This window comes from Colletotrichum spaethianum, assembly GCF_022836535.1.
Source record: "Colletotrichum spaethianum MAFF 239500 DNA, contig64, whole genome shotgun sequence".
Lineage (NCBI taxonomy): Eukaryota > Fungi > Ascomycota > Sordariomycetes > Glomerellales > Glomerellaceae > Colletotrichum > Colletotrichum spaethianum.
Genome location: NW_026054834.1, coordinates 1 through 12,561, shown reverse-complemented (window position 1 = coordinate 12,561; position 12,561 = coordinate 1). Strand labels below are relative to the sequence as shown.

The window sequence follows — 12,561 nt, the reverse complement described above, 5'->3', positions numbered from 1 at the left end:
AGATCTCAAGGGAGATCGATGCCAGTCAAGCCGACCACCATGCATTCATCGACAGATTCATTCTCGTCCTCATCTCTGCTGGCGGCTACAGACTCGGAAGACAACTTCAGTTTCATTTTCGGACAAGGGGGCAAAAGTCTTTTCAATTTCACCGCGGGTTTCGTTCCTGGCGTTGTTGATGGTGCGGAAGGCAGCTGTTGTTGAACGCCGAGGTCTTTGAACCTTCTGAAGGGGTTGTTTTGCGTTTTGTCTCGACTTCACAGTGATAGAGGCAGTCTGAAACTCTCCTACTACAGGAGATGATACTCGCAATACCCTAGAAAGAACATTAATAAGTAATGAAAACAAACTAATCTCAAGCACTTTCAATCAGCTATACGATTCTGTTTAGTGAGAGACCAGTTGATTGTTGAGTCCAGCTGCAGAAGCGTCACAAGTTGAAGGTTGAGTGAGTCTCGTTGGAAATTTCACAAGTTAACTAGAGGCCTGGGCTCGTTGGTGAGTGCACCACAATCCACTTGTGCTGACCGGGGCGGGCAGTGCAACTTTTGACGTCATTAGCTGAACCTGCGCCGCTTGCGTCATTTCTCCCTGGGCCCAGATCATCTCCATCAGCCTTTTCATTGCCTTGCTTGAGATTATGAAAAAGATGTCACGGGTAAGGAATCATACGATGTATATTTTGTCACATGCACACACTTCGAGATGTACACGAGCCAAGAATCGGATGTTTTTGATGGCTTCCGTGTCCCTGCGGGGCGACGCCGGAGGATCGCCGTCGATCTGCCCTCGTTTGGGCCAAATGTGTATCCGCTAGGCCCCTGGCTTACAGCTTTCAGGGTCCAACCATCACTTTAGAGGATGGCAGATTGACCGCTGTGGATGGGACTTCTTTTGGAATTCGGTTTCCCACTTGGCTTTTCTAGCTGGGCAGCTGGATGGGCATCAGTAAATCCCATCCTGAGGGCCCTTTTGCTCCAAGAACCATCACCATCGATTGTGCGAGTTGTGAGCCACACCACCAAGGGCCCCCCCCAATCAAGCACGGCGAGAGTAGGGCGTCGGACGATGACAGCAGGTTACCGAACAACAACCCGTCGGTTCCTCAATTTTCAAGCTCAGGAAAAGACGATGAGCCGCGCACGTCATTCGTGGTCCAGACTCACGAGCGATGAACCACCTCAGCTGGGGAATCTTCTGCGCTGCGGACCGTAGCCCGCTGCCGGCGCCTGTTGGCTTGACGGCGCAGTCAGTGCAGGGGTATGGGGTCTAGGCCCTTTCGCCATCGGTTCCCCAGAGACCCCTGATTCTCCTTGGGATGCCTCGCGCAAGCACCCTGTCTCCTCTCCCCGTCTTCTCCTGACGTCACTGTTTAAGACTGCCACACTTTCTTCTTGGCTGGAGGTTCTGGACCGGGCTCTTTTCTCTGGATCATTGGCGGTTGCCGATTGTTGAGTGCTTGACGGCCACTGGGTCCGCATCCATTGGGTCGCTTGGGGCATGGGACTCCAGGGACGCCGGAAGCCATCGCAAAGTCAGATTGCCTTTGCTCGGCGCTACGGTCTTCAGAGTGCCTGGTGGTCTAGACCACTGACGCATCTCTTGATCGCCAACCTGCCTCCCAGTGTGAGCAGAGCAAGGGACCTCTCAGTACACTCGTAAACATGCCTATGCAACTGCCTTGCGCGAGCTGCTCTTGCAGTGGTGATGACGGGACGCGAACCATTTGGCCAAATTTGTTCAGGCTGTAATCGGGGGGGGGGGGGGGGGGGGGTGTCGACGACTTGCAAGATGATGCGGCGCTCAAGACCGTAGCGGGCCTAGAACGGTCACCACGTCACCCTCCCCTTGATGCTTGCTTTCCATAGGTTTTCCCTGGATGATCTGGAGGAAAGCGTTCCTACCGGCCATCCCACCATCTTTAGCGTAAGGCTGCCTCCGTGGGCTGCTTGCTTGCTTGACGACCCCCTTGGCCTCTGCTCAGCTGAATGAGAGTGTGTCGCCGATGGGTTCCGTTTCCTTAAATATGCTCGATCGTCCTGGCTCCGATCCCTATGATTAGTCTTGGTCGCGTACATCGTCCATTGTTTGCAGCTCACATCACCATTGCTTTTGCATCATCTTGCCTGAAGCTTGTGTCGTAACACCGTGCCCGACATCCGGCAGTCTCCTTGCAAACCGGACCGCCCACACCAGTACTAGCCTGCGCGCGAGCGATTGGATGGGTCCCACCCCGAACTTCTACCCGAACCAAGCGACAAACGGCTCCCCGCCGGTCCCCAATCACATCTTTGAACGGAGGCAAGATCGACCCGTGCAGTGCCAACAGCATCGCAATCGTGCACAATGCCCTCGTCCTCGACGGCCGCGGTGCGTGGTTCTGATCACAAGTACGTATCCAGACAGGATCCCTAGTCAAAGGGTGCCTCGCTTCCGAGAGACCACCTGCTGACCCGTGCTGCCTCCCGCAGGACCCCCGTAGAAAAGCCCACAACCCCGCCGTTGGCCCCGACCCGGGTCTCCGAACGCCCCGCAATTCCCGTCCCGTCGGATCTAGGGTACTCTATCGGCCGATTCGCCCAATCGCCGAATCCTTCCGACCGGTACAATCGGCCCCCGCTTTTCGCCAGTGCGACGCCGCCGCTGTCGCCCGAGAGTGCGGAGGCGATCGGTCGAGCGCGCATGGAGGAAATGTTGGCTGGAATACTTCCGCCTTCGTCGAATTGACTGATAATGAGGGCCGGAAATGTACTTTTAGAAGTCAAAGTGCGCATCCCGTCTGCGCTTCTGTTGAGCGTAGTTTTTGATAGATTCATCAGCCAACATCGATGCGATTTGCCACGCGCTGCTGCGTTGGCGCTCACTTCAACATTGACTCTTCACTGCAACATTCGTTAGCCGGCCAAATGATAAAATCGTGACATAGTAATAGAACAACAGCACCGGCATTGCAAATTGCCGAAAATTGCTGGATACCCTCTAATAACCGAACGCAATATACTTTTGGTCCATAGGTGGTTCACTGGCTGGCGGAAGTGACAAAACGAATGACCGGTATGTCAGCGCCGGTCTGACGATGTTTTATCCCGGAGGTGACCAGCACGACGGCTCTCGCCTACTGATAGTCATTGGCCGGACCTCACCAACGTTGGTCCGCCGGGAATACCCCAGATTAAGCCACCCGCCTTGACATTCCCTTCAGTGACCGACGGACATGTGATGCCTGTCGCGTTTTCCTGCTCTTGGTCCCGCACAGACGGCCTTGACATGTCTCGACGCCGAGTAATTTCGGCGCAGGCCGAGCCACCGTCCTTTGCCGCCTCTGAGAAGGGTCGCCTTGGACCAGACCACTTCGTGAGACGAAGGGCACGGGCTGCTAGTTCCCACCAAATTTCTCATGAGGGTCGGATGCAGTAGCCCGTAGGCTTCTCCCAGGTTCTCTTGCTCGGAATTTTTGCTCCAGCCTTGGTTGCGAGCAAACCATGCAGGCATTTGACGCTCGGTCTCGCACTGAGGACGAACAACTCTAATCCCCTGACCGGTCCCCCTCCTCCAACCAGTAGGTGGTAGTGGATGCATTTGCTCCGATGACTCGGCTGTTGAGCCTATGTCCGGCTCAAGGCTTCCATCATGGCCTCTCTTGCTTTCCAAACGCGGGGTGCAGCGTGCAGCAGATGTTTGGATAAACCCTCTCCCTCACTCCGGTTTGGGGCTTGGCAGTGTCGAGGAGATGCAGACCTCCGCCACGATGCTGCATGCAGATATGCTCCGCCACGAGCCTCGACGACTCAAGTGTGTCGGGGAATTGCATGGCTGTGACGTAATTCGGCGAATAACTAGTCACCTAATAAAAAATTCCAACTCCTTTGCAAAGCAGGAACCACTGAGAACTTGAGATGGCTAGAAGCTTGGGGCAAGGGAGTGGCCCGTTGAGTCGCGGGAGGCGAGCACCTTGGACGAACTTGCCATCTCGATGGACGCCTCGTACTGGTCCGAGCCCAGGGTTGAATCACGGCATAAACACGTTGCCGAGTGCGCACAACTCTGTTCATATGAGTGATGAACGACAGGAGACAGTCATGTTTATGCGACATGTATTCGGCCCGGGTTTGACGACTGCCAAACCGCATCTCATGCGAGAACAATGACAAGACAAATTACGCTGAAGCTAAGGAGTACCGGAATGTGACTGGGGACGGCTGCCTCCAAAAATCCAAACGGTTCAAGGCAACGGGACTAGAACTTTGATCGAATCTCTCGCGGCAGGGTGGCGCCGACTAGCCTGATGATGGTGACGGACACTACTGATTAAGAATTGCCTAGGTGACCAAGCTCCGATTCTTGAAATACTTTAGCGGGGTACACCAGTATATTCTCCAGTAACCAGAAACGGCCAAGGTGTCTGTTTCTTCGTGTGTTGCCAAGATGAATACTCTTTGGACTTCCTCGCCCTCCTCACGCCCCGAGGAACCAGGCCGCTCTCTGTCCGTTTCCGCGACTCAGTTTCGAATAGGGCTAAGAAGTCGTTCCCTAGCGGATGCACAGACAGCATTTGTTTTCCGACAGCTTCACGTAACTAGTCACCAGTCAATTGAAGTAAGTTGCCTCAATACATGCTCAACCCCAGACGTGGGTCTTCCAACGGCTGCACCGGAGCCACATATCGACCCCAACTTGGATCGGTTAGCCGGCACCTCGGTATGACACAACTGCAGGATTCAAGGGCAACAGACATGGTTTCCACAATCACCGGACGACTTGGGGAAGTACAGAGCCGGCTGTGGCAAGGCCACGCCTTAGTCCTTGCGCACGGCCCGGTGCTACGGCGGGACGTGAAACGCGACAGCTCGCCTACGAGGGGATCGTCGGGACAATGGAGGAGGACTGAGAGCGCCGTGCGATTGCCCAGTTGGGTTCGGGAACTGTAGGTAGCGAGACTCGAATCGAAGATCCAGCAATCGATCTTGTGGCTACCCGCAGCTCTGCGCCTAGCAGGAGAGTGCCGAGGATGAGCAGTCATCGTTTTCTCTGCAGAAGAACGAATGGTCGGCTGTTTGACGATTTGATAATAATGATTGGCCGATGGCAGCTGCCCAGTGTCTCTACCACAACTTCGCGGCGGGAGCACGCTCTTAGTACAAGGGGGGCGCACCGGTCATGGCCATGATCACTCTGAGCCTTGATCATACTGCCTCCCGCTGCCAAGAGAACCCTTCCTAGCCCCCTTGTTACCTCGACCCTTTCTTTGAGGATGAGGAGGTTCAACATGGACCTCGAACTGGTACTGACAACGTGAACCACACGATCGGTTCTTTGCTATGCCATTGTGGGCCCTATTACGGATGGACACGCAGGGGATCAAACGGACACAGCAATCACTAGGGGCCTCTTTGGAAAGACTCGTGCTTTGCATCTGGTCTTGCCGCATCATGTTCTTCCGCGCCCGTAATGCTCAGAGAAGCACCGTCAGTTCGCTTAGTGAGTACTGCGGCGCGCTAGCATTCAAGGTTTGAGCGGAGACACTAGTCGACGCCGTTCACGTGGAGGGGAGAGGCGACAGACCGGTGACAGGCAAAGATGTTGTTTCACGATACGATGCTTCGGCAGATGTTGTTCTACGGGTGCATGGCTCTTTGACCATCCTACTTCTGTGCTGCGCCCACAACGGACAAGTTCCTCATTGCCTGAGGACATACTGTCTGACCCAACAGGTCAGGAATACCGATAGCGTCACTAAGCCTCTCTCGGTCTGAGGCTTGGACTGCTCGGAGCTCTGAGACGTAGCTTGGCACTGCCAACCACAGCCTGCCTCATGGGTGAAGGTCTCCTTTCCCCATCAGTGTCACGCTCCTGTGTCTTGTCATGGCTCAGCGTGCTCGCTGTTTCGACGCCTAGGGCTGCCTTCCATGCCGAAGCGGATATCCGGGCAGAGGGGCGAGGAGGGTTCACACAGGCATGAATGGTTGAGCCCGAGGACATAAATATCCTATCACGAGCCCATCAGTTAGGTCTCTTTCTCTCATCAGATCACACTCATCCAGCTTCACTTCGCCTTCGACAGCTAGTCTCTCGCCCTTTTCGACTCTCACAACTTTAGCAGCCTCGGCTCCATCCACCACTCGCTCCAACAACACCATCTTCTTTACCAACTTCACCCCTTCAACAACCTTCAAAATGCACGCCAAGGCCGTTGCTCTTTCCCTTGCCGCCGCGGCCGTCGTCCGCGCTGATCTCCGCATCAACAACAACGACATTCCCCAGGACTGCTCTGCCATTTGCCGTCCCATCCGTGACCTCGGCAACATCTGCACCGTCAACTTCAACATTGGCCAGGGCAACAACAACAGCGACCAGGTTCAGGATGAGCTCGACGCCCAGTGTGTCTGCACCAACAACTCCTTCGACCTGAAGAACTTGGCTCCCCAGTGCAATGCTTGCATGATCGAGAAGGTCCCCCAGGACCAGCAGCGCAGCCTTGAGGGTAAGTCTCCACATCATGAACGCATTCCAGTATAAGGCGATCTAACTGGTTCTTTATAGGTATTCAGAGCATCATGAACGTCTGCGAGCTTCCCAGCGCCAGCGGCTACGCCTCTTCCTCCACCAGCGTTGCCAACACCGTCATCGTCCTCGCTACCCGTCTGACTGCCAGCTCCCAGCTGACCACCACCTTCGGCGGTGGCCAGGCTACCCAGCCTCCCTCCAGCCGCACTCGCTCCAGCGAGCGTTCCACCATCACCACCACCTTCCTCACCTCCGGCAACGGCGGTCTTCCCTCCATTGCCACCTCCACCATCGTCGGTGGTGGCCGCCAGACTGGCAACGCCGCCCCCGGCCTCGTCGCCCCCGGCAGCAACGGCCTGCTCGGCGCTGTTGGTGCCATCGTTGCTGGCGCTTTCGCTCTTGGTGCCTTCATGCTCTAAGCGACTGGTCCCCACCAGGCGTATATGAGATTGTGTAAGCTACGACAGGAGTTGGAAAGAGGAGGATAATTAGCATGGTAGTTTGTTATGTCTGACGATTGAAACGGTTGCGCGAGATGAGGGAGTATCATGGTCTGCGTCACTCCTTTGGTCTTTTTTGGGTCTGGCTGTATCGCGAATATGATATCTTTGTACTGCTTACAGGATTTGCTTGCAATGGAACGATAGATGCCGTACTCAACCCTCCGTGCCATATTTTGCTTCCAAGTGAAAACAGTTGTGATTGTCTGATAACTTCCATGCGAACATTTACCATTCGGGTCGCTAGCGGTTGGTTATCGCCATTGCTGAAGACAATTCGCTACGTCTGAGAGTCAAACGTGTAGTTTGAGCCGAGGGGTGTGCACACTGCCACGAATACGCAGGCAAGAGATCAAAGCGATTGGTCAAGGGCCGAAGATCAGACTGATTTAAATCCGAAGCAAAGGTAGAAATTGTACAACACGGCCTAGCAATCTTTATCTCGACATTCATGTTATAAACTTGCTCCTCAGCGTTCCGGTTAGCGAGCATGCGAAGACAGCACGAGTCGACAGTCAGGATCACCATCACAACAACATTCGTTGGGATCATTAACTGTATATAAGACAATACTCGACAATGAATTGGCGAACGGGTCAAAGCACATTCTTGGTGATAAGACTGGCCATCTGAACTGATTCGCCGAATGTGGTCAGGTTCTACATGCCGATGATGAGTCAGCCAATCGGGCTCAGAAGAAAGACGGGGAATTACCTTGCAGGGGGATATCACCTAAGTCTTGTGTAGATGCAGTGGAAATGCGCAGAGAGCCAGAGGAATTCACCACGTGGGGCATTATTTGATTTCGGGAAAGAGAGGTTTGTCGTTTCCAGAATTGACTAAATTCATGTATGATCTTGTCATAGGAACATGGCAATCCGACAGCAAACATAAGCTAGTTGATGATATTACACAGTATCTTAACATCTTTCAAGATATCAACCTGTGAATTACCTGTTGGAAGCCTCTATTTCTGGATTTCACTTCAAATTGAACCCTTAGGCTGCGCATGAGTAATTCCTAGAAGATATAGCGAACTATTTGCAAGTTGAAACTTAAATCTGCTCGTATTGCAGGCATAGAATCACCACTAATGATGACTAGTGGGAGGCGGTCCAGGGTGATAAAGCCAGAAGTGAGAGATAGCGCCGTCTGAAAAGATCCCGAGAGAACGAACGATGAGAGAGTAAAAATCAAAGTCAAATATGGTGCGGCGGCTTGTCGATCGACAAGAGTGACGAAATGAGACAGGGGTAGCCCAGACAATAGTTCGGGTTCTCCATCATCAGTGCTTAGCAGACTGAAGATCAGACGGCTAGTGACCTATTCTGAAAGTACGCAGTACCTAGGTACAGGCCACGATTCATGAAAACCCCCTTTTGCAGCATATGGTTCACCGGATCAACCAACGAACAGTTAGAAACGATGACAGTGGTTGACATTGGATGTTTGAGTTTGTGGATTTGTTGATCCGGGACTCATTCCTATCTTTATTCGTAAATCCTGAAAGAACTCGCACCACGATGTTGACAAATCCCCATGTATGCCTTAACACAGTGATCCGAACGACGCCCAACTCCTGACATTGACCTCTTTTCCAAACCCGAGATGCACGCTACCTTTTCTTTAGCAGACCCATTGCAAGCATGGATCTCCCGGCTTGGTGCAGACGCCGCATGGCGAGTTGCAACAGGTGGTTCCAGTCGGGCAGATGACACTTCCGCAAGTTTCCGCATCGGCCGGGACAGTGCCGTTTGCTTGGCATCCGACTGGTTGCTCTAGACGGAAGTCGAAAACTTTACAGTACGAGTTTTCCGGGCAGGTAACGCCGGCGCACCGGTCTTCTGCGGGTTGTGCGGGGGTTTCGGTAGCTTGAGGGCTCGGGCCGGGACAGCGGAGGCGCCAAGGGCGGCGGTAGCAACAAGGATTGCACGAATAAACATCATTCTGAGAGCTGTTGGTAAAGAACGACTGGTTGAGTTGGACAGCTGTTTAGTACAAGCCGAAGGCTAAACTTGAAAGAATGAATGGCTTTGCAACGTAATCACAGTCGACAGCTGAGATGTGGGAAGCGACAACCTTTTATGGTTCCGACACAGGGAACCGTTTAAATGAAGACAGACAGTGAGTTTAGCGCGACTCGGGCGATGATCCTCTTCCATTGTTCGAGACTGATTAATTGACGGCGCCGACGACCGTCTCCTGTGTATGACGCGAAGGGGCGTACTCTAAGACCACGAGGCTTATAATCTGTTAAATTAAGTTCTATTAAGGGCGAAGAATAGACCTTGGAGGTCAAAGAGTCAGCAACGGGAGTCAGCAGAACCGGGAGGTTCGGACGAAAGCGATGATCGCCGCTTGGCAGTTTGCGATATAGATGAACTGCATTAGGTATTGAGCAATTAATAGAGTCATGCCTCAGGGGTGATAAACTTTGACGTTTCCCCCTTCCGCATTACACGTCTTCTCTACTGCGGCCCCCTGCTCCGTTTTGTGCGGAGAAGCATCCGAGCAACGCCGCCTCCAGTACCCATGTCTCCTCCCCCCACCCTCCCAAAAACGCTTCCTTTTCCTGGTGCCTGCACCTACATCAACGGCGCGTCCGTTTACTGCGGGCTCTCATCGACAACAGGAACAGAACGGATTCCCGGGTCTCCAGATGGCTTAAGTGGTGCAGTCGAGTTTGACGGGAGGTGGCCGCAGGACTGCTGGGTGCACATGACACCTTTAGGCGTGCAGACACTACAGCTAGCGTTGCAGCAGCTAGTATCATACGGGCAGAAAACATTGCCGCATGGAGTCCTGCTAACGCAAGCGGGCCGGCCCTCCGTTTCCCGGCAGACATAACCTTCTCTGCAGAGGATGGTTGCGCAGGTGAGGAATCCTGAAGGGGCGGGAACCAGAGTCAACAAGGTAGTTGGCTTTTCTGGAAGAAAAGTAGAAGGGCGGGGTATCGAAGTCGGTAGAGCAATTGGCGTCCCCGCAAGAAGCAGACCTAGAGACGTCGGTGATGTCGCCATGAGGATAGGAAGCGCAGGGGTCTGGATCGGAGGCAGCGTCGGAATCGCCACACTCGGGATGCTCAAATCCGGTAGAGTGATTGAGAGCGACAACCCATCTAGCTTGGTCGAGACCTGTGGGATCTTGGGAAGCTGCACGTTTGGAAGCGCCGTCACACGCGGGAGAAGTTTGGCCGTAGGAGAACCCTGATCCGACTTGACATCAATGCTCGGCAGAGCTATGGAGACGTCTGGACCCTTGACCGCGATGCTGCTTTGGAGGGGCAATAGTGAAAGAGAAAAGGGTGCGACCTTGACTTTGAGTTGTGAAAGGTCGTCGACCAAGGCAGGCGCAGCTTCGGGTATGGGAGCGGGCGCAGGAATAGCTGCGACGCCGAGCGCCAGGGCCAAGCTTGCAATAGTGCGAACAGAGGCCATCTTGTGATCTTTCAAGCACTTATTCAATGAAATCAGGTGAAGAGAATATGAGAAGACCAAGGTGCAGGGATAAATCAGAAGAGTTTGTTGACGGGAAGAAAATCGCCTCGATCTTATACTCGATATAATGCCTTGTCATTCTCAACGAATCCCGCGATCTTCCCGTTTCGGACAATGTCAACATACGAATGCAGTCACTGTCTAGGACTAAGATTGCCCTGACCGATAGCCAAGATTCCGAAGATGGGGCCCACAACTGTCTGGCTTGAGCGGGAAAGTGAAGATCTTTGAGCTCTCATGGAAAGACTTTACAGCTGGATGGACCACAGAACATACGGCCCAGGGCCGAGCGGGGTGGAGAGCTCCCAGATTGCACGAAGACCGTTAGTGCGCAGCTTAGCACACGGCAAGGTCCACCAAAATGTCTCGTACAACTAGAGACATGGCTAATGGTCTCTTTTTGACAGCCTGTCGGTAAATGCCGTTTAGTCAGCTGCAGTTGCACTCCCATGGCTGCTGAAATGACGGAAGTGAACCACACAGGTCGCATGCGGCCATACTTGTCATTGTGGGCGGGCTCGACTGCGGCTCGAATCAAGTGCTGAAATACTACCACCAAGGTCAGCGAGGGCAATCAAACACTTTCAATTAGCAGCCTTTTGAGTTTGCAGCTCGGTCTTGGAGTCTTACGATAGGGTAAGGTTGACGTAACTTCGAACTCACGCGTGTTGCACACAGCATTGGCATGTCGATCAGCCACAGAGGGGGCCTTTCCGATTTGCAGCTATTTCGAGACGTGAAGTACAAAGTCGACACATGTAACCATATCCGTTCTGCTTTCATGATCTCGTGGCTTCCACATACCCACCATTGCCTGAGACAAGGACGGCCTAGATCAAGCCAAAAGGCGGGTTCTCTTCCGCCCACCTCCGCACGTCAGGCTTTCCTACTGTCAAAGAAAGCAGGTACCGTTCCCAGTATCCTATCATAGGCTCTTCCGGCAAGGTTCTAGCATGCGGGATGGCGTTGCGCTGCTTGTCAACACCGGCAAAGGCCCATGTCCATTGGCCATCTTCCTACTCAACCGGATAGAGTCTTGCATTATAGACCCCGACGTCAAGGCCCAGCTCTTTGGGCTTGGATTCTTTGATGCTCTCCGCCGGCGAGGCGTCCTGCTTAGGCATACGTTCTAGCTTCCAAAGCTTGTTTCCCTCGTCGTCCGTAGTCAGAGGCTTACAGTCCCATACCTCGGCATCGTCCATTCCGAGGCCCTGGCAGGCTAGACGGACCCGCACGCTGCTATGAATTCTCTCGTTGGTGTTCAGCAAAGGGTATTAAGTATCCTCATTGGTTTCAGGGTCTGTACGCATGAAGGTCCCAGGGTGCCGGATCGTGGCTCCTGTCATGGTCTGGAGGCGGCTGGTGGGATATCGGGTCTGGCCTAGCCCCCAGGGACGAGCCGTTTTCCAGAGCTCTTCTTCACTGCCTATCGGATGATGGTCTTTCCCGTCACATTCAGTGTCATCCCGGCGTATGCTCGATACTTTGACTGGACAGATTTTGGGGTTTGCCCACGGCAGTTGTTGCTTTGATCACAGCCATGACGTCCAGGGGCTCGAAGGGACATACGAAAACGGATGTCCAGCAGAGGACCGGAGGCCTTCAGTAAAGATATCCTTCATGCGACCTTGGTTGATCTCAAACCCGATGCTCGACAGCTGGTCACACATCCCTGCTCGAGTTAGCTGTGATTCAGATCGGGCTACTTCTTCCAGAATTGCGTGCTCCCTTTCGTCTCGGTAAGGTAGCATCTCGGGATCCAAGAAAAGGCTCAAGTCTCGATTGATGTCTCCCATGCTCTCATAATCTTCGAAGACTGTAGAAATGGTCCAATCCTTGAGGGGTAAGCAAGCCAACAGTAGCAATCATGTCGGCGACCGACCGCGCAGTGAAAGCACCACGGGAGAAACCGAGCAGGATAATTTCGTCCCCATCCACATAGTTAGTACGAATAAAGTTGTAGGCCTCTCGAATATTCTAAGAGGGCGATTAGCTTCCTTCGAGTCAACTTGCTTCTGCCTTCAATTTACATTGTCAAGTCCGACACCAAACAACCCTCC

At 53.4% G+C, this 12,561-nt stretch overlaps 4 protein-coding genes across 4 annotated transcripts; 2 read left to right on the top strand and 2 right to left on the bottom strand.

The window, feature by feature from the left end:
* Nucleotides 1-2,346: 2,346 nt before the first annotated feature.
* Nucleotides 2,347-2,727, top strand: ColSpa_12441 (uncharacterized protein; the record flags this gene model as incomplete). Its single annotated transcript, XM_049278653.1, has 2 exons — nt 2,347-2,390; nt 2,472-2,727. The coding sequence occupies 2 exons, from the start codon at nt 2,347-2,349 to the stop codon at nt 2,725-2,727; spliced, it is 300 nt and encodes a 99-aa protein (XP_049134610.1).
* Nucleotides 2,728-6,174: 3,447 nt separating this feature from the next.
* ColSpa_12440 (protein CAP22) lies at nt 6,175-6,923 on the top strand (the record flags this gene model as incomplete). The annotated part of the gene is made up of 2 exons (XM_049278652.1): nt 6,175-6,481; nt 6,541-6,923. The coding sequence occupies 2 exons, from the start codon at nt 6,175-6,177 to the stop codon at nt 6,921-6,923; spliced, it is 690 nt and encodes a 229-aa protein (XP_049134609.1).
* A 2,687-nt stretch (nt 6,924-9,610) lies between these two features.
* ColSpa_12439 (uncharacterized protein) lies at nt 9,611-10,441 on the bottom strand (the record flags this gene model as incomplete). The annotated part of the gene is made up of 1 exon (XM_049278651.1): nt 9,611-10,441. The coding sequence occupies one exon, from the start codon at nt 10,439-10,441 to the stop codon at nt 9,611-9,613; it is 831 nt and encodes a 276-aa protein (XP_049134608.1).
* Nucleotides 10,442-11,517: 1,076 nt separating this feature from the next.
* On the bottom strand, nt 11,518-11,703 carry ColSpa_12438 (uncharacterized protein; the record flags this gene model as incomplete). The annotated part of the gene is made up of 1 exon (XM_049278650.1): nt 11,518-11,703. One exon carries the CDS (start codon nt 11,701-11,703, stop codon nt 11,518-11,520), a length of 186 nt encoding a protein of 61 aa, XP_049134607.1.
* Nucleotides 11,704-12,561: the final 858 nt, after the last annotated feature.